At 40.7% G+C, this 21,927-nt stretch overlaps 1 protein-coding gene across 1 annotated transcript in view; it reads left to right on the top strand.

Moving 5' to 3' along the window:
- The first annotated feature begins 6,264 nt into the window (after positions 1-6,264).
- The window catches only part of prkg1b (protein kinase cGMP-dependent 1b), a 141,874-nt gene continuing 126,211 nt past the window's right edge, over positions 6,265-21,927 (top strand). Inside the window, exon 1 of the mRNA XM_038975015.1 lies at positions 6,265-6,849. Coding sequence (XP_038830943.1) covers positions 6,545-6,849 — 305 coding nt within the window. The 5' untranslated portion in view covers positions 6,265-6,544. The remainder of the gene's footprint in view (positions 6,850-21,927) is intronic.

The following is a 21,927-nucleotide window of genomic DNA, read 5'->3' as shown; positions in this document are numbered from 1 at the left end:
AGTTTTGAAACAACTGTCTTTTTGATGATCTGTTTTGAGTTTTGTACTAAGTGGGATGAAAATGTACCACAAACTGTACTGTTGAAAATTGGGGGGGAAAATGTAATCCCAAATGTATATAAATCTGAAACATTTGTTCATTATCTAGTACTGCTGCTAGTCTGGCTTTGTAATAAAGCCTAAATAGGATTCTGGGCTATGTGTGCTATGAGTTGGTCACAGGATGGAGCTGTAGACCCTAGTCAGAATCGTGTCCTTATTTGGCATCACTATTACACACGTCATCAAGTCTGTGGCTAAGTAAGATAAGCTACCAAATGAAGCTCGGGTTAAAAAAGAAGATTAGGAAAAATATCGTCTTAAACTCAAGGGAACAATGATAACACAGAAAGAATGGTCTCATTTATGTCAAATAGAGCCATAAGAGAGGGAACCTGTTGGAAGAGATTGTTATTTTGATCTGTACTTTCTCCGTTTCTGGGACTTGTCACAGACATTAGCTCAAACAGAACGATCTATCCAAACTATTAATCAGTGTTTGCAAAACCATTGTTACCCCAGTGTTTTGGGGTCAACCCATGCTGCCTCAAAGGGGTGAATACCATCATCATTGTCATCCTGCCTGATCATAATTAGAAGTGGTCAGCATCTTTTATCGGTCTCAAACCATGATAATGAGTATTGTCCTAATAGTGGGAATGGGAGTAAACGTATTCACATTACTGCATACAGTTCGTATCTGCACATTACTATTGAAACCATGCAATATTTTGTGCAAAGTAATTGATTACAAAATGGGATAAAATACGTAAGGGATCATCATCGAGGGGCTCTATGCGGTCTGTGTAACAATAAGGTTTGATCAATAGTCCTATAATTCTACCCGAATCCTCACTGATCATGGAACTGATATGACAACGGTCCAGTCATCATAAACGGTGCGCTAGGCTTCAGGGTTACACTGCCAGCCTAACATAGAACGGACATGGAACGAGACAGTAACAGCGTCAGCAAAGTCATAATACAGACAAAAAAACAATTAATGCAGCAGCGTGGAACTGACAAATATAGGGGAGGCAATAAACAGATGATGAGTGAGTCTAGGTGAGTCCAATATCGCTGATGCGCGTCACGAGGGACGGCAGGTGTGCGTAATAGATGATAGGCGTGAGTGATGCAGGGCAGCCTGGCGGAGGGGGGAAGAGCGGGAGCAGACGTGACAGGTGTGGAATTTTGGACGCAGAAGTGCAGAATACTGCAGTTATACTGCGATGTACTGAAGTTATACTGCACTCTAACTGCGATCTTTTTTCGTAAGGGAAAGTGGGCTACATGTCCCAATTATTGAACTTGTTAAATATTATCCACTATTGCTAGCGACCCTCAGGATCAACCACACGGATGTAACAAAGGATAGATAAGGAAACTAATGATGTCATGGAATGATGCCAAATGTAAGCTACAAATTGAAAAAGTGACAGTTAAAGATTTGTTGTGATATTTGCGGGCTAAAATCATTGTTTTTGCTGCGGAAATCCTGACATTATGTTCAATTTATCGCGAAAATGCTCTGATGAGGGGAAAAAGATTGTTGACGTGTGGCTTGATTGAACCATATTATGCAGTAAATGTGTGATGATTGAAAATACGAGCCCTCTTTTTGCAATGGGTCAGTTTAATGCGATAATATTCTGATTTGTTTGTTTTATGCGGAAATAGTGCAGTGATTAGTCAAATTTGCAAGGCCTTGCATAATATGCAGGAAATGTTGATTTAGCAAAGAATTGTACGTTCGCAGAATCCTGGAGGGACTGATTACTGATGGTGGCTACCGATAGTGGATAATATGTAACACGATAAAAATAGTTTAAAAAGTCTGCGTTGAAATTAAAACATTCTAGAGTGCACAAAGGTTATCGGTCTCGACTGTCACTCTGCACGGATTCGGTTTGTCATCTCATTTGGCTCGCATCTCCAAGATTCATCCCTGAAAGTTATAAGACCATACCATTTTTTATTACGCTTAACCGCACAGCATTTCATATACTTCACTGTGAAAAAAGGGCACTCATGTATTGACTTATTTTAAACTTTTAAGGTATACTTTTAAGGCCTATCCGTCATGTTGACATGATTCCGTTTTCTTCTATATGACTGGTTTCACGTTAGTCTCCAGCGATCATAAGGAACAAATAAAACAAAATTATATTTGTTATTACAGTCCCATTCTCCAAACAGATTACTCATTGACCTAGCTCTTATCAATTACACATTACAGTGCATGGATAATGGTGTAATTTATATCGAAAATAGTAGATGTTTTTCCACTTGGAACCGACAGGTGCTCAACCTTACATCATGGTTTCCTCCAGAAGTTTTAATTGTTACATTTTTGGCTCTGCATGAAAGTTGAAAATACCTCTTTTCTGGCCGTTGAAAAAAAAATAGTTTTTTTTCCTAACTTATGGATGTTGAAAATACTTATTTTCTGGGTGTTGGAAATATGTCTTTATGGACATCATTGTTTCTATGGCCAAATTTCAACCATACATGCATTCACTTACATTGAGCATACCTAATATTGAGTTGCACCCCTCAGAACAGCCTCAATTATTCGGGGGATGGACTCTACAAGGTGTCGAAAGCGTTCCACATGGATGTTGACTCCAATGCTTCCAACAGTTATGTCAAGTTGGCATGGGTGATGGACCATTCTTGATATACACGGAAAGTTGTTGAGCATAGTAGGTGCCAGTGCACCTGGCACCTACTACCATACCCAGTTCAAAGACACTTAAATATTTTGTCTTGCCCATTCACCATCTGAATGGCACACATACACAATCCAGGTCTCAATTGTCTCTAGGCTTAAAAATCCTTCTTTAACTGTCTCCTCCCCTTCATCTACACTGATATGAAGTGGATTTAACAAGTGACATCAGTAAGGGATAATAGCGTTCACCTGAATTCACCTGGTCAGTCTGTCATGGAAAGAGCAGGTGTTCTTAATATTTTGTATACTCTGTGTATATCGACATGTCAATGAAGAAAGCATTATATCACATTCAATATTATGAATTTCAATTAAAATTAAAAAAATGGAGCAAACTAAAGTTTGCAGTAAGGAATATTTTATTATTCAGACCTATATAGAAAAAAACATTCTCAGTAACGGTTACAAAAAGTTTTTCTTGCTATGACTGATGTGTGGTTGTTTATCTTCCTTACTTGAATGCATTGACTGTAAGTCACAAGGGTAAGAGCATCTGCTGAAGAAACAGAATGTAAATATAAAACAAACACTTACAAAGCATGCTGGTAACTATTCTAATGATCTCCAGCCCCAAACAAGTACAAATTTGGTCGGTCTGGAACAGACCAAATCTGAACGGTTCATAGATGTCTTAACTGTATGAACTGCATAGTACAGTTCGGTACAGTAAAGCAGGGCTTCCCAAACTTGGTCCTGGGGCTCCCCCATGGGTGCACGTTTCGTTTTTTACCCTAGCAATACACAGCTGATCCAAATAACCAACTCATCGTCAAGCTTTGAGTATTTGAATCCGTTTTGTAGTTCTAGGGCAAAAACCAAAACGTGCACCCAGGTGGGGCCCTAGGACTGAGTTTGGGAAACACTGCAGTAGAGCACAATAGACCAGAGTAGAGTACAGTTAAGTTCAGAAGAGTAGAATACATTAAAGTAAACCAGGTTGCAATACGTAAGGCATAAACACCGACGTACTTCGGAAATGGACGACGCAGCGGGATGAGGCGGAGCCTTTTTCCAAAGTAATGTACAGAACGGAGGCGTTTATCCTGTTTATACCACAGTTGCCAAACAAAACACTACTAAAGCACACACTTACCGGTATAAATAACATTTTATTGTTGATATTTTAATTTTTATAAGATAATTCACGCTTTCTCATCTTTTGGTGGCTACTCGACCCAGTCATTCATTCGATTAGTTCAATATTTATGGAAGCGACCGAGTTGTTTGTTCTATATGTTCCGTTGCCATGCTCGCATTGCATATTCTTGCCATGCTCGCTGCTAATGTTTGTGTCCCTTGCTAACTAGTCAACTAACTACGGCTAACACAGTCACAACCTCTGAAGACAGAATAACAGCAAAGTAGTTGCATTTGTGTTTGTTTAAGCTGTTTTCCAAAGTTTATTGCAACGTACCGGCCGCCTACTCTTCTTCTTTCAGCTGTTTTCTATTGACATTCATTTGGATACATCAAAACAATGAGCTGATAATGCCCAATTTTGCCTGGCATAGCTAAAAAAAATTGCCTTCTGGTCAGAACACTCAACCCTGTTCATTACGAGGAGATCGCATTGCATATTAAACACTAGGCTAGAAACTAGCTAAATAGTTTGTTGCCAGTAAACCTGCCAACATCACAAAACCAAATTCAAAAATACCAGTTGCTGAAAACAGCTAGAAATATGTGAGAGGATTTGACGTCATTGCTCCACTTGCGTCATGACTGCAACAGTAGGGATCAGAGAAATTCATGTTTCATCACTCACCACGTTAGGTCAGCAGATGCTCCAAAAATAAGTCAATGCTAGGTAGCTAGCTAAGTTTTTCCTCATTGGACCTACATTTATAATGTATCCAATTTCGGTTTGTGTGGTTGTTGATTTAGTTTTGTGTAACAAGTACGGTTATCATGTGTAGGCGAATACTGGGTCATGATTGCAAGGTGTACCGATATCTTTTCCAACTGTTCCAATATCTTTCCCAACTGTTCATTTATCTGGTTTTAATGTCCATGTCTAGAAGGGCATCTCTAGAAATCAGAAACGACTATTCAGCAAAGCTGTGTATAAAATACATTATCATGTATTATACAGCAGGTGGGTCTAATCCTGAATATTGATTGGTTAAAACCACATTCCAGCTGGCATCTATTCCACAAGTTACCACCGGCTAAATCTATGACATTAAAATGGCTATTAACTCTGTTCCATCTGACTGCGCAATCCACTGTCTCATTAGCCCAGCCAGGCAATTTATGAACTTGATCTCCACTATAAAAAGCATCTAGACATTATCTTACATTTCTTTTAGACTAACATGTACTTTTAAACAGAGGAGATTTGTATACATCTTGCTGTCTGTCTCTGACATTTGCAACATTGTTTCAATATTCAAATTTGATCTCCAGCTGTCGCATAGTAATGAAGGTTTTCTCAGCCAGTCAAAATCATGAATAATTTTTATGGACAGATACAAAGAAATACCAATAATAAACAGGTCAAACAAAAGCTAGTTTGTGGTCTTCGCAGCGTCAGTTTGAAGTGATTGTGTTAGCTGTGTTGTTGGCTAGCTCATCTGAACAACAGTGTCCTGACGAGAGAGCACATTTTCTAAGCCAGGTGAAATTGCGCCTCATTAGCTCATTGTTATGGATGTATCCAAATAAATGTCACTAGAAAACGGCTTAAACAAATGCAAATACTTTGTTCTTATTCTGGCTGCACTGTTTGACGTGACTGTAAATTAGCTAGCTAGCAAGCAAGGGATAAGAACGTTGCCAGCCAGTATGGCCATAGAACATTTAGAACGAAGGAACGTCCATAGATACAGAACAAAAAGACTTGGGTTGTGTCTCTGGCAACTGAACCGATAAAACGAACAACCAGCCAGCTTGGGTAGCAACCTTAGATTTGTGTGGGGACTATATCTTGTGGAAGGATGAAATAGGTTGAATAAATTAATGAAAATAACGTTTTTAATTAAAATGTTAAATCATTATTTGAATTTGTTGGTAACCTGTTGTATAAAAGTGATAATGCCTTCAAAGCCGGTGTTTGGAGGATATATTGACACGGTTTTCTGGCCCTCGACTTCATTTTGGGCCAAACAACATCCGTGCCAATATATCCTCCAAACACCGGCTTCTCCGGCATTATCACTTAACTATACTCTGCTGTACTCTACTGTACTGTAATGTACTGTACTCTGCTGTTCTAAACTGTACAGTGCTGTCCAAACTTGTGAAACATAGATGTGTATGATTCGTTAAAATCTGAAACAAACATAGAAGTCTATGTTTGGGCTAAATCCAAGGCTGGTCGGGCCATAAACAATCTGAACCAATTATAGACGTTGAACTCAAGGCCGGTCTGGACCGCACCAAAAAAAAGATTGAAAAAATACATCCGGTCTGGACAGGACAAAAAAAAAACGTCCAAAAGACATCTGCGTCGGTCCGTGCATACTGGGTTATTACACTCGTGGGATGGATGATTGTGCTTTGGCATCCTGCGAGCGCTGACGCTCACTCTGGGTACTGACGTCTGTGAGCAATAAAATGAAACGTATTGCTCGTCACATTTGACCAACCTTTAATTTGAAACTCACCTGAGAGCTTCAAATCAAGCGCAAGAATTGTTCTGCCCGACATCTGGAGCAATTGTTCAATTTGTGTAGTGGCACTGAACTGGGAGGTTGCCTTCCATATCTGTGCATCATTCATATCATTCGCAAAGTTTGCTGCGCTCTTGTGATCCTGACTTCTCTGGAAACTATGGGGACTCTACGCGATCTCCAATATGCACTACAGGAGAAGATTGAGGAGTTGCGACAACGAGACGCGCTTATTGACGAACTGGAGCTGGAATTAGATCAAAAGGACGAATTGATACAAAAGCTTCAAAATGAACTGGATAAATACCGATCCGTTATCAAACCGGCGACGCAACAAGTCCACAAGGCAAGCGTACTACAGGAGCAGCACAGGACCAAGAGACAGGCGATATCAGGAGAGCCCACCGCCTTTGACATTCATGAACTCAGTCATGTCACTCTTCCATTCTACCCCAAGAGCCCACAGTAGGTGTCATATGACCATCTTTGTTCATTGTCTCTTGTGTGCTTACGCCTGTGCGTCTGTTTTTATATCACCATGTCCCTGTTAGAGTATGAGTCAAATGGTACCAAAAGTGAATCCCATGAAAGCAACATTGATGTCTAGTAAGCTAATTGAATGTCAACACGATGGCTTTAGATTTGTCTGTGTTTGCATTTGCAATGAGGTACGTGTGTGTGTGTGCGTGCATGTGTCTTAATGGCAATATGATATCAGGCAGCCACTATATATTTGCATAATGGATGCTAGTTGTGCAGTGACAGTATGGTTTGTGCATACACCTGGTTGAGTATATATGATAAAACTAGCCTTCCCTCAAGCCTCAACATAAACATTTGTTTTACTTGAGTTTGACACAGTTATGGAGACTCAGTAAACCCAAATAATGCACATCCATTCAACATTTTACATGTTACAGTAATAGTCAGCCTCTGACAGCATACGCCTGACATTTCTAATTTACTTGTTGCTCAAACCCACATTAATCGAGAAGTGTTTAGAGACACAAACTATTCTTATTTACAATAAAAGTGACTCCAAAATGACACACCACATTATTATTTATGATTCATTTTTATTGGGAACAAAATTATCTGAAACAACTAAAACAAACTGCAAATGCATCCAACAAGTTTGTGGAGTCACAAACTTGATGTAGTCATTACTTGCTAGGACTATGGTACCAAATACTAAACTTTCTACTTTAATAATAAAGGGGAGTGGCAGGCCCGGTGCACAACTGAGCAAGAGGACAAGTATCTGGAAACAGAAACAGACGCCTCACAAGTCCTCAACTGGCAGCTTCATTAAATAGTACCCGCAAAACACCAGTCTCAACGTCAACAGTGAAGAAGCGACTCCGGGATGCTGGCCTTCTAGACAGAGTTGCAAAGAAAAAGCCATATCTAAGACTGGCCAATAAAAACAAAAGATTAAGATGGGCAAAAGAACAAAGACACTAGACCGACGAACTCTGCCTAGAAGGCCAGCATCCCGGAGTCGCCTCTTCCCTGTTGATGTTGAGACTGTTTAATCGGTACTATTTAATGAAGCTGCCAGTTGAGGACTTGTGAGGCGTCTGTTTCTGAAACTAGACACTCTAATGTACTTGTTCTCTTGCTCAGTTGTGCACCGTGGCCTCCCACTCCTCTTTCTATTCTGGTTAGAGAATAGAACAAATGTGCTTTTCTTTCAAAAACAAGGACATTTCTAAGTGACCCCAAACTTTTGAACGGTAGTGTGTGTGTGTATATATATATATATATATATATATATATAGTGTATATATATATATATACAATATACGATGTGAAACCAAACAGCAATCAATGCAATGTAAAGTTTATTTTTTTTTAAAACACAACATTAAAGAAAAATAGTTACATTCCTCAGCTACTAGGTCTTCAATCAACACTTTAAATTCCCCGAGCGGCACCAGAACATCCAATTGCAATTAATTTTGGACAGATAACAGTTTCAGTGTAAGAGATACAATATCTGCATAAAACGGAATATTAGGTTAGGAATTTGAGTATTATAAAAATGTATATGTTAATCCCTTCAGAGTACAGAACATAACTTTCTATTACAGCACTTTGTTTGTCAAAGCTCAGTCAAAGGAGAAAGATTTCTTATGTAGTCAGCCATTTTTTGTCTCCCAGCTGGCTTTGCATTTTGATACAATCTAAGGCCTATGTAATCCACTGTCAAGATAGACTGTTTGTTTCAGCAAAACGAATAGGTTCTCTCGCCAATATTGTATGTGTGTGTGTGGTAGGGGGGGGGGGTATTCCCAAGGAATGGATTTTTGTGAGGATGTTCATATCTATGAAACAATGTTGTGTTATTTTACCGAATGGTTGCCTGCCTCATGTTTGACTTCTAAAAGCTTGATCTCACTAGTGGATCTACGGTCATACTTCTTCCATCACCACTTTCATCCCGTGTTTGATCACAGCAGCAATACTATAATAATTGTTAGGAACTCCATGTGTGCACTGATGTGACATTATTTCAATTACATCTCATGCATGCCTTGGAAACTATATTTCTGAAACTGAGCCTTTCTCAGGCTTCTGTTTTGGTCTTGAAATGGCATTCTTGGAGCAGTAAATATCCATATGATACTTCCTTGTTTGTGTTTTATAAGCCAGTTACAGAAGTCCTGCTTGTCTCAAAGAGAAATAGTTTTTTCAGTACATCTCATAATTATAGACTTCATCCATGTATCTGGTTGGTTGTGGTGGCCCAATTTCCCTCAACCCCAATACTTGCCCTTTAGAACAAGCTACTTCTGAGCAATTCCACGGTCACGGAATTACGCTAAGACTAATACTTTTCACTTTAAAATGTATGCCAAACAAACCATACAAATCTAGGCACATGGACTACTTTTAACAATTTACACAGAACATTTGACCCAAAACAATTTTACTGGAAGAAATGTGCAGATGAAAAGTTTGGTAGCAGAATTAAGGTAAAATCTCCCTCAGTTTTTTATGTGACAACATTTTCCAAAAACTCTTGTTAAATATCTGCTCCGAATTAAGATTCAAAGATGTCTGCACTGCAGAAAGGATCAAATCAAATGTTATTGGTCACATACACATGGTTAGCATATTTTATTGCGAGTGTAGCGAAATGCTTGTAGTGTAGCGAAATGCTTGTGCAAAGTTTCTAGAAGGACTAGAAGCGAGGCAGCCCTCTCTGTCGGCGCCATCTTGTTCTCATAGGGGGTGTCAGTTATGACATGACAACTTTAGTTAAAAAAAATCTAATTTGGTTATTTAACTACAGTAAGTTAAGTGGATTTACACACGGTAACAATATTACGGTAACTGAATTACATCATGGGTCCCTACACAGAAATGAATAATTATAGATATGAATGTCATTCTCTTAATTTTATTTGTCACATGCGCCTATTACAACAGTTGTAGACTTTACCGTGAAATGCTCACTTATGAGCCCTTCCCAACAATGCATGTATCCATGCTTTCCACCTGGCTACCCCTACCCCGGTCAACAGTACTGCACCCCCCACAGCTACTCGCCCAAGCCTTCCCCATTTCTCCTACTCCCAAATCCAGTCAGCTGATGTTCTGAAAGAGCTGCAAAATCTGGACCCCTACAAATCAGCCGGGCTAGATAATCTGGACCCTTTCTTTCTAAAATTATCTGCTGAAATTGTTGCCACCCCTATTACTAGCCTGTTCAATCTCTCTTTCTTGTCATCGACAACTACTGTGATTATTATTATTTGACCATGCTGGTCATTTATGAACATTTGAACATCTTGGCCATGTTCTGTAATAATCTCCACCCGGCACAGCCAGAAGAGGACTGGCCACCCCTCATAGCCTGGTTCCTCTCCTAGGTTTCTTCCTAGGTTTTGGCCTTTCTAGGGAGTTTTTCCTAGTCATCGTGCTGCTACACCTGCATTGCTTGCTGTTTGGGGTTTTAGGCTGGGTTTCTGTACAGCACTTTAAGATATCAGCTGATGTACGAAGGGCTATATAAATACATTTGATTTGGTCTGAGATTCCCAAAGATTGGAAAGCAGCTGCGGTCATCCCCCTCTTCAAAGGGGGGGACACTCTTAACCCAAACTGCTACAGACCTATATCTATCCTACCCTGCCTTTCTAAGGTCTTCGAAAGCCAAGTCAACAAACAGATTACCGACCATTTCGAATCCCACCATACCTTCTCCGCTATGCAATCTAGTTTCAGAGCTGGTCATGGGTGCACCTCAGCCACGCTCAAGTTCCTAAACGACATCTTAACCGCCATCGATAAGAAACAATACTGTGCAGCCGTATTCATTGACCTGGCCAAGGCTTTCAACTCTGTCAATCACCACATCCTCATCGGCAGATTCGACAGCCTTGGTTTCTCAAATGATTGCCTCGCCTGGTTCACCAACTACTTCTCTGATAGAGTTCAGTGTCTCAAATCGGAGGGTCTGTTGTCTGGGCCTCTGGCAGTCTCTATGGGGGGTGCCACAGGGTTCAATTCTTGGACCGACTCTCTTCTCTGTATACATCAATGATGTCGCTCTTGCTGCTGGTGAGTCTCTGATCAACCTCTATGCAGACGACACCATTCTGTATACTTCTGGCCCTTCTTTGGACACTGTGTTAACAACCCTCCAGGCGAGCTTCAATGCCATACAACTCTCCTTCCGTGGCCTCCAATTGCTCTTAAATACGAGTAAAACTAAATGCATGCCGATCAACCGATCGCTGCCTGCACCTGCCCGCCTGTCCAACATCACTATTCTGGACGGCTCTGACTTAGAATATGTGGACAACTACAAATGCCTAGGTGTCTGGTTAGATTGTAAACGCTCCTTCCAGACTCACATCAAACATCTCCAATCCAAAGTTAAATCTAGAATTGGCTTCCTATTCCGCAACAAAGCATCCTTCACTCATGCTGCCAAACATACCCTTGTAAAACTGACCATCCTACCAATCCTCGACTTCGGTGATGTCATTTACAAAATAGCCTCCAATACCCTACTCAATAAATTGGATGCAGTCTATCACTGTGCCATCCGTTTTGTCACCAAAGCCCCATATACCAGCCACCACTGCGACCTGTACGATCTCGTTGGCTGGCCCTCACTTCATACTCGTCGCCAAACCCACTGGCTCCAGGTCATCTACAAGACCCTGCTAGGTAAAGTCCCCCCTTATCTCAGCTCGCTGGTCACCATAGCAGCACCCACCTGTAGCACGCACTCCAGCAGGTATATCTCTCTGGTCACCCCCAAAACCAATTCTTCCTTTGGCCGCCTCTCCGTCCAGTTCTCTGCTGCCAATGACTGGAACAAACTACAAAAATCTCTGAAACTGGAAACACTTATCTCCCTCACTAGCTTTAAGCACCAGCTGTCAGAGCAGCTCACAGATTACTGCACCTGTACATAGCCCATCTATAATTTAGCCCAAACTACCACCTCTTTCCCTACTGTATTTAGTTATTTAATTTGCTCCTTTGCACCCCATTATTTCTATCTCTACTTTGCACATTCTTCCGCTGCAAATCAACCATTCCAGTGTTTTACTTGCTATATTGTATTTACTTTGCCACCATGGCCTTTTTTTTGCCTTCAGCTCCCTTATCTCACCTCACTTGCTCACATTGTATATAGACTTATTTTTCTACTGTATTATTGACTGTGTGTTTGTTTTACTCCGTGTAACTCTGTGTTTTTGTATGTGTCGAACTGCTTTGCTTTATCTTGGCCAGGTCTCAATTGTAAATGAGAACTTGTTCTCAACTTGCCTACCTGGTTAAATAAAGGTGAAATAAAATAAATAAAATCCTGAATAGTTTAGAGAAAGGTAGAAATATGCAATATCATCCTTTGCATATGGGTATTATTCTACACACTGGCTATTATTATAATGATCTCCGCCCCAAACAAGACCACATTTGGTCAGTCCGGACCAAATCTGAACCAATCATGTCTGTTTCACAAGTTTGGACATCACAGTATAGTTCAGTACAGTACAATACGTTGTACTGTACTCTAGAGTGCTCTACTGTACTATACTGGACTCTACTGTACTCTACTGCAGTGGTTCCCAACCTTTTTCGGTTAATGTACTACCAAGTACATTTTCCTCTGCCCAGAATACCCCAGGAGTACCCCCTCATGTGCATTTTACCAGTAAGTCTATGGTCTCTTCTCAGTACCCCCTGTGGATAGGCTAAGTACCCCCGGTTGGGAAACACTGCGCTACTGTACTCTACTGTGCTTCACTGCACTGTACTGTGCTGTCCAAACTTGAGAAACAGATGTCTATGATTGTTTCAGATTTGGTCCGTTCACCAATCATGGACGTTTATGTTTGGGCCAAATCAATGCCCCCAAAAATCTAAGTCGATAGACGTTAAGGCCGGTCTGAACCAGCCCAGAAAACGACATCTGTTGACGTTGAAATCAAGGCCATGGTGGACTGACCAAATTTCAACATCTATGGACGTTCGACATCCAATGTTGTTCGGTGGGTGCGGATGCTGGTTACAGTAAATGGAAAGAGAATGGGCTCTTCGGTAGGTGTCAGTAAGAGCCGGGAGAGGTATCACCGGAGAGAGAGAGAAGAGAAAGGCAGAGAGAGAGAGGGGTTGTCCAGACTAGTGTCGTCACGATACCAGAATTTTTACTTCGATACCGATACCAGGTTTAGTATTACTGTCAAGGTTGTGCGCTACTGGTACGAAGTCAGGTGCAAGAGGGCAGTGAGTTGTGATCAGGCGCACTTATTTGTCAAAAGCACGAAAGAAAGACACAACTGCGTCCAAAATCCTCCAGCCACAGGTAAAAGCCAATAAGCGCAAAAACACTCACAAATATACAAATGCATACAACGGGTCAAAATACGATACCCGGGGGAAAAACCAGTCTGGCGCATCACACTAAACACGTAACAAAACAATTTCACACAAAGACATGGGGGGGGAACAGAGGAATAAATACATGCAGTGTGATTAGGGAATGCAAATCAGGTGTGCAGGGAACAAGACAAAACAAATGGAACAATGAGAAAATGGAGCGGCGATGGCTAGAAAGCCAGTGACGTCGACCGCCGAACGAACAAGGAGAGGAGCCAACTTCGGCGGAAGTCGTGACAATTACGTAACTCGATACCTTCATGATACCCAATACCAAATCGATGCCAAAACGATACCATGGGAGAAAAGGATACTGTGCCTATTGGCATTTTGTCTGGTGGTAATGGGGCTACCTTGACAAACATGTCAGAGTGGTCATACCTTCCTGTGTGGTGTCCTGTATGTAAAAAGAGTTCCCTGATCCTGGTGCAAAATACACAGATGTTCTCCCTCCCTATATTGACTAATACCATTCAATTCAATAATTGACAACACAAGTAAAAGTTGTGTCTAGTAAAATGTTTATGCTGAGTGCCAGGGCTCTCCATTCAGAGACATCCGTATCAAGCAATTCTGTTAGTCTGGCCTTCATCACATCATCTTGCAAGTCTCCATGTGCCGGCTCCATAGATGCATCTGTGAACACATACACACACAGTCACTGTTCTATTACCAATGGCAGGTAGGATAGGTGATATCTGACACACAAACAGCTACTATGTTGAAGTTTGAACAAGTCAGACTGAACCTACCTAATTCTATTCTCCCCGTCGACGACTGTTGGTGAGCAGGCAAGAGGTGAGGTCTTTGTCAGAGCCCCATTTATGGCATGGCAGCGTAGATCAGCTCCTGGCCCCTCATCAAAGATACTGGTCTGTCACACACACACACACACACACACACTAATGCACAAGCACTGGTGCGTTATCCATTCATGGTGCGTATGATTAGCATGGTGGAACCAATCTGATCGCTGCGTTCACCTTTTTATTTCACTTCAGATATCATGATATGTGAAGTGAAATAGAATGTCGATCAGGCTGGTTCCACATGTCCTGGACTTTAAATGCATCTAATAAGTAGAGAATAAGCAACAAATAATGTCAGTTTACATAAATTATGTTTCACAATTGGGTTATGAAATGTATCAAAGTAATGAAGTAGGTTACCTTCTGTATTTGTACATATAATGAGACTGTGACAGGTGAAGGTTGCTGGCCGGATACTTGCCAACATATGGCTGACTGTTCCATTCATAGTAATACTCACAGCGAAGGCATGTCTGCATGATGCTGATGAGCGCCCCCTTGCTGGTCTTCTCTATGCTGCATGTTTGGCTACAAACTGGACATCTTGAACAACTGCAGCAGGTTATCTTATGAGGTGGTGTTGACTGGAAGGGCCTGTAGTAGGGGGGTATACAGTGTAATAGACCGCAAAGTGGTAAATCACATTTTGTTTTAAAGAAAGGACAAAGATTTTTGCTACTGCACTTCACAACCAAAATTACTCTTTGTTGTATCTGCATGGCTGGGGAATTAGCCTACTATTTATCAAGCCTGGTGTTTTTAATACAACTTTTCACATAACACATTGCTGAACATGTTATGATACCCACCTTTGCTCCTTGTGGTAGGTCCTGGCATCCGTTCAAGACCAGGGGATCAGTCTGACACCCAACTGTGCACTTTGTCTAACAGAAAAACAGGGTCAAGGATTGTCATCATCCCTCAATTATAAACATAGCTTTAGAGAGAGCGTAATCTTGTTTGGAAGCTAAATTCTATTCTTTACAGATGTTGACTGACTGGCTCTAGATTAGATTAGATTCAGGCCGGTGACGAAGTTACACTATGCAACCATTTGCGACATGTTTTGCTAAGGCCCTGGGTTGGTTTGAGTTTGTTGCCACTACTTAGTACACTGTTGTAGTCAGACATCAGTTAGCTCGTACCACCATATCTGCATCCAATATATATTTGTGCCCTAGACATGGGTTGCATCTCGGAGGCTAATGTGACTGTTTCATCTAAATTGCACGAACTTAGTGGCATGGAAATACGATGACATTGCTAAAGTAGGCAAATAATTAGAAGGAAACAACTTTACCATATTATGATGTCGTCAAATTTACTTAAGCGAGATGGTAATGTTGCCATTACTGTTACTAACAAAGTTCTAAAATATAGCTAGCAATGCTAATGTCAGCTAGCTAAAATATGGTGGTCCCCTCTCTTAGTTAGCTGGCTAAAGTTAAACTGCATTTAAAGTCAAGCAAGCCAAATCTGAGTTGTATTAAGGTAGGCTAACATTAGCCAGCTGGCTAGGTAGCTAGCTAGCTAACGTCAGCTATGCTAGCGATGATAATGATGATCAAAATATACATAACCAGATACATAACTAGCATTCTATGGTCTAGCTACTGGTATACTCACAACCACTGGGGACCAATGAATTCCAACCACTTATTCTGCATGATAGGGTCATTTGGCAGGGCATGCAAACCATAGTTGTTGGTTGTACATTGTGTTGGAAGCATGCATTGCATGGTCAATCGGTATATGGCTTTTCAGTCTCAAATAGCCATGATCCTTTGAACGCGTTGGTTGGGGGCGATGAAACAATGGAGTAGGGATGGGTCGTTTGCGAACGAGTTGTAGGTGAACGTTGGGAGCCGGCTCGCATATCAGAAGAGCCAAATCTATTTATAAAAAATTAAGATATGAATTATCAAAAGATTTAAATGAATAGAATTAACTATTTCAAAGAACAAAAAAATAAATAAAATAATATAGGCCTAAATGCTCAAGCACACACACATTCTTTCTGACTGTCTGCTCAGACTAACAGCCTCACCTGTTGTTCCTGTCAATGAGACACGCAGTGTCAACCAATGAACCAAAGATGCGTGAGGGAGGGCCGAGCCAACTAACAGTCACACCAGAGAGAAGCAAATATAACCACAGGACATGTGACAGAGTTGATGGAAACCCTATGTTCATTAATGGACAGAAAGTTCCACCGAATGGAATATAATCACGTGCTATCAGAAACCGCTGCACTTGACCTCAGGTTTAAGAAGTTAGCCTTCAGTGATGCCAGAGCGATTGATGAGGCTCTTCAAAGAATAACCTCAGCAGCAGGGAGGGACAGCCCCAGCAGTCAGCTGGCTCAGGCAACAATGCAACAGGAAGAAGAGGGATCAGATGGAGCAGAAGCACCAGCAGTAGTGCCACAAATATCTGCTGTTTGGATGCTGTTTGACGAGAGAGCAACTGGGGATGCAGCACGAAGGAATCCCTCAGCAGATGCCATAATGGAGGTCCGATCCTATTTGGAGGAGCCCCTGCAAAGATCTGCAGATCCTCTGAGCTGGTGGAAGAACAAGCCCTCGGTCTACCCACGGCTTACTAAAGTCATGATCGAGAGACTCTGCATAGTGGCCACATCCGTTCCTTCTGAGAGGGTCTTCTCGAAAACGGGACAAATAATTACTGAGAGAAGAAACCACATCAGCCCCTCAAGTGAGGCAGTTTGCATTTCTGAATGCAAATCTCTCATAAAAGCAAAATATGGTCAGCATTGCTGTGTGCTGCTGGTTATAACATGGCAATAAAGAAGAGAGAGAAAAGAGGGACCCGTTTAATGTTTTAAACGGGATGCTGCAGTTTTGCACGTTGTGATTTATTTTTCTTTGATATGGTGCAATATTCTATTATGCTGTTCAGATGGTATTCGTTTTGAATGGTTAGATTTATATGCACTTTGTTTATATACATTAAAAAGTTATACTTTAAATGCAGATGTTTAATAGCACTCATTTTCATAACAAACAAATGCATTTTTAAATACATTGTGGTTAAGGTAGGGTATGATTTCATTTAATAATTTAATTAGAATTGTTTTAACACCAATCATAGTCAAACTATCGCAAACTGTTTGACTTGAAAAAATTTAAAACATATATATTTTTTAAAGAGCCGTTTGGGAGCTAAAAGAGCCGGAATGCCCATCACTACAATGGAGCCTCATTCAATGAAGGGAACCGAAGTGGGCGGAGGGGTGATTTGCACGTGGTCTTGGCAAAAGGGGGCATGATTTGTTGACATAATTGTAATCCAAACCCAACCTTCATTTACTTGTGACGTTCTCAGGTTCAAAACTCTGTTTTAGACGAGACTGACTTTATGACCAAAATGATCCTATTTAGACTTTTTGCAGTCCATTTTGACACCAGAATAAATGTTTCTGACTCATTAATGCCACACAAGCCTTTTCAAAGGGATTAGTTGGTTTTTAGGGCAGTCACTTTTTAATGAATCAATTCAACAATCAATTTGACTTTGGTAATAACAATCTAACTCCATAACAACATAATGTTAATCATTTATTTGAATGGTAAATCTATCGCTAAACAGGGTGAATCAAGATGTAGCTTAGGCCTATTCACAATACAGATGGATGCATATTCAATAGGAGTGTGTGCATGCATTGAGTTATTGAGCTTGTTTTGGCTGATTTCACAGGGCTACAGATGACAGACAAATCCCTTCCATTTGGGACTTATTTTATTTTATGGATCAACAACATTTGCATAGAAGTGGCTTATTTTATAAAGGTGCGTGCTTTAACCAGTAATGACGTTATTCACAAGGCAAGATAGGGGCAGCCCATTGAACCCCTATTCACACACACAGTCAGTTCCCAGAGGTAATAGATCATCTTTGTGAGAGGCGTAATAGAAAGACCGTTTTGGTGGCAATCAGCTTTGAAATCAGCATATTTTGCACTATGGTTTGCATGTTATCACAAACATATTACTAGACTCGTGAATTGATGTTAGCTTCAGCTGTAAACTTAAGCTAGCGCTCTAACCGGGGCGGCAGGTAGCCTAAGTGGTTAGAGCGTTGGGCCAGTAACCGAAAGGTTGCTAGATCAAATCCCTAAACTGACATGGTAAAAATCTGTCGTTCTACTCCTGAACAAGGCAGTTAACCCATTGTTCCTAGGCCGTCATTATAAATAAGAATGTGTTCTTAACTGACTTGCTTAGTTAAACAAAGGTTAAATATATATAGATATTTTTAAACTAGCAAGGAAAGGTAGCCTAACAAAGCTGGAAGCTACCAGTATCTTCTTGCATTGTAAAGTTTTTTTTAATCATTCATGGACAGTGTTTTGTAAACAGTAATTAACAGTAAAAAAAAAATCTACATGCCGTGTCGCATTATTCAAGTGTGTTAACTTCTGTGCAGCATGATGCAGCCCAGACTCCCAGTGCAGGCTAAGTGGAGCAGGCACAGTGCACTCGCGCTGTAAGGGGGACATCGGCTGCACTGATAGACAGACTTGATATGTAAGACACATTTTACGGAAGTACCGAAAGAAACAAAAATTCCAGTACCGAACGTTGTTTTGTGTTCTAGTATCGAGAAAGTACAGAAGTTTGGTATACCGTGCAACACTAGTGTAGACTGCTTTCACGCTCACTTTGACCACCAGACAACAGAAAGAGAAAGAAAACAGTTATGAGCTGAACATAACAGTATGCCAGTGGGAGGAAGGACAGTAGCAGGTAACCCAACTGGGGTTTGTTGCTGCTATGTTTTCCCATTGTAGCCAATTCAATTGCAGTAATTCCTTTTACCGATTTTATTTATATATTTTTTTTATTTCTGTTACCGATTTGGTAACAGAATTACAAGTTTTTATCACTTAATAATGAATAAACTAAATTGGTAGGTCTACCTTTTCTTGTTACTTCTGTGAACTTTCATTATCCTCCCTCATGGAGGGATTAGAAAAATATCTTACAGAAGCTTACAGAACTTCTCCAAAACGAAATATAAGTGTTGATATTAGTTGGCGGGCATCTTTACTTCAACATGATTATGTTTTGATGTATTTCTAAATACCTTTTTAAGACTGTTTATGGTACATGTTTTCTAAGACCCCTTTTCCATCTGTTTTAACCAGAAATCAAAGCCGTAATTTATGCCTAATTTCTCAAATGTAAAATGGTTCAAATCTTTCCCCAAAATATAGGCTCTTAGCTTTCCTTTGACACCCAGTTTGATTTGCTCTTATGAACTTCACATGTTGGTGGTCATGCGTCCTTTTACATGGAAATGTCCTGCTTCAGTCTGGAGAAACATATGCTATCCATTATGGAAGCACTTTTCTGTCTGAGCTCCTAATTGAAACTAAGGTTGGACGGTATGGTACAGGGGGGCATTGGGAACAAGAGTTTGATTCCTGCACCCGTCGTCCGAAGGCCCTATAAAGTCTGTAGTAATGCTGTCTATCCATCTGGCTGTGCTCTAAAGGAGCATACTTTATCCTTTTATGGGAACCGCTATGTTTATCTCTGGGCTCTGACAGGGACACGTTTTCTGAAGCAAAGGAAATGAAAAGCGAAACGAAGACGTACAAACGCAACAGGTCAAACTGGAATCTATTGACTTTCAGTTAAAATATTACATGTGACACCAGTTACCATAGTCTTGTAATTTTATGTTTTAATTTAACTAGGCAAGGCAGTTAAGAACAAATTCTTATTTACAATGATGGCCTACCCCGGCCAAACCCGGACGACACTGGGCCACATGTGCTCCGCCCTATGCGACTCCCAATCACGAGTGTGTAGTGACACGAGACTGTAGTGACACACCTCTTGCACTGAGATGCAGTGCCTTAGACCACTGGATCACTCCGGAGCCCTGTAATGTCCATCCAAGTTTGTCTAAGTTATGTTATTTAAAAGCCTCCAACCAAAGCCCCTTTTTGTCTCCATCTGGCCATATATCGCATCAGTATTCCCCTGAAAAGCATGCCAGGGCACCCTATTAATGCAGAAAATCAAAGGCTCTGATTTAACTTGAAGCAGCCTTATGAGCAGTGGTATTTCTGTCCCTTCTCCCCAAACCCTCTTCAAAAGGACAGGCTGGCTGGCCACCAAGGGGGGTCGGTCCTCTGACACTAGCGACCACCTGGAGTTCAATACCTCCAAAGGAACGAATGGTTTCGCTCTCTTCTTTTTGTGCTTTTTCCCAGAATAATTTTTGACTTTTTGGAGATGAGTCATTGTAGTTGAAAGGAGTATACTCCAGGGATTTGCTGGGTCTATATTTGGTTTCTTAAAGAAACATTTGACTTTTCTATCCGCTGATTTGTTCACTTAAAGAACGTTGTAATAGAGACTTAGAATTTTGACATTCCTCTGATGATTTGAGGATGGATATACAGTGGGGTCCAGAATTATTGGATCCCTTGATAAAGATAAACAAAAAAGACTAAAAGAAATAATACAATTGCTGAGCTTATATTTATATTGTATGCAACATTATTTTATACTAATATAGATTTTGTTAAACGAGTAATAAAAGATTATCTCAACAAGATGGGGGTAAAAATTATTGTATCTCCTGTTTTCAATAATCCGTCACTCTCTCCTTTTGAGGATAACGACAATGAGCCTTTTTCTAAAATGTTTTATGATATTTGAAAACACATTGGAAGGGTCTTAGAGCATTCCTACATACAGAATCTTTCCAGATCCTTGATATCCTTTGTCTGCGCTTATGGACTGCCCTCTTCAATTCAAACCACAGCTTTTCAATGGGGTTCAAGTCCGGAGACTGAGATGGCCGTTGCAAAATGTTGATTTTGCTGTCAATTAACCATTTATTTCCTGGCAAAGGCAACCAGGTTTCTGTCTAAAATATCCTTGTACTTGCTTCATGATGCCATTGACCACTGGCATACCCCACGTGCGGGGCTTTTGTGGGCCCCCTCGAGGGCGGGCCCCTTCCCCAGATAGCATATGAACACATCACCGAATGCATCCCCCGGGGCAAAATGAGTTCAACACCCTGTCATAAGCCATGGTGAAAATGTTCAGAATGAAATTAGCTTTCAAAAATGGCATGAGAATAACTATATAACTGCACATGTTTCTCTCTGCCCCATGGCAGTATGTGTAGAATTGCAGGAAATTTGCTTTAAAATAGCAGCATTTTCTCTCAGCCTCATGGTAAAATGTGTAGAATAGCATGATATAGATTAGACGTTTATTGTCATGAGTCTTGCCCTGGAGACAGAACTGAGCGGTTTCCGCTAGATAGGCCAGCTGCAAAGTCAAAATTGGCTATATTGTAAAATTTTTATTTTTGCCTTAATTTAAGGTTAGGGTTAGGCATTAGGATTAGCAGTGTGGTTAGGGTTAAAATAAAGATTGAATTACTTTGTGGCTGTGCCAGCTAGTGACCCACTGCAGAGCTGTCTACAGTACACAAGTCAACGCAATTAATGCCGACCTGCGTTTCAGAGCCAGATTTGACAGGTACAGAGCTAGGTGGATTTTGGTTGATGTATCCACCACCCACCTCCCTTTCTAGCTAAAATCTATGCATGTGAATGTATACAGTAGGCTACAGCAGATCATGTCATTTAAAAATAACACATTTAAACTCTCAGTGCCCTGAATGCCCTATCTGACACTGTGCTGTGTGACTCTCTCTTCTGGGCTTCGTAGAAAAACAAAGCTATCAAAAGTGAAATAGGAACTCAGAACTGGCTATGAACTTGTTATATCATTGTTAGGACAGACTGAGTACAGGGGGGCTTATCTTGAATCAC

This window comes from Salvelinus namaycush, chromosome 35 (assembly GCF_016432855.1).
Source record: "Salvelinus namaycush isolate Seneca chromosome 35, SaNama_1.0, whole genome shotgun sequence".
In the NCBI taxonomy this organism is placed as follows: domain Eukaryota; kingdom Metazoa; phylum Chordata; class Actinopteri; order Salmoniformes; family Salmonidae; genus Salvelinus; species Salvelinus namaycush.
Note: the sequence above shows the minus strand (reverse complement) of the source record. Positions and strands in the feature narration are given on the sequence as shown.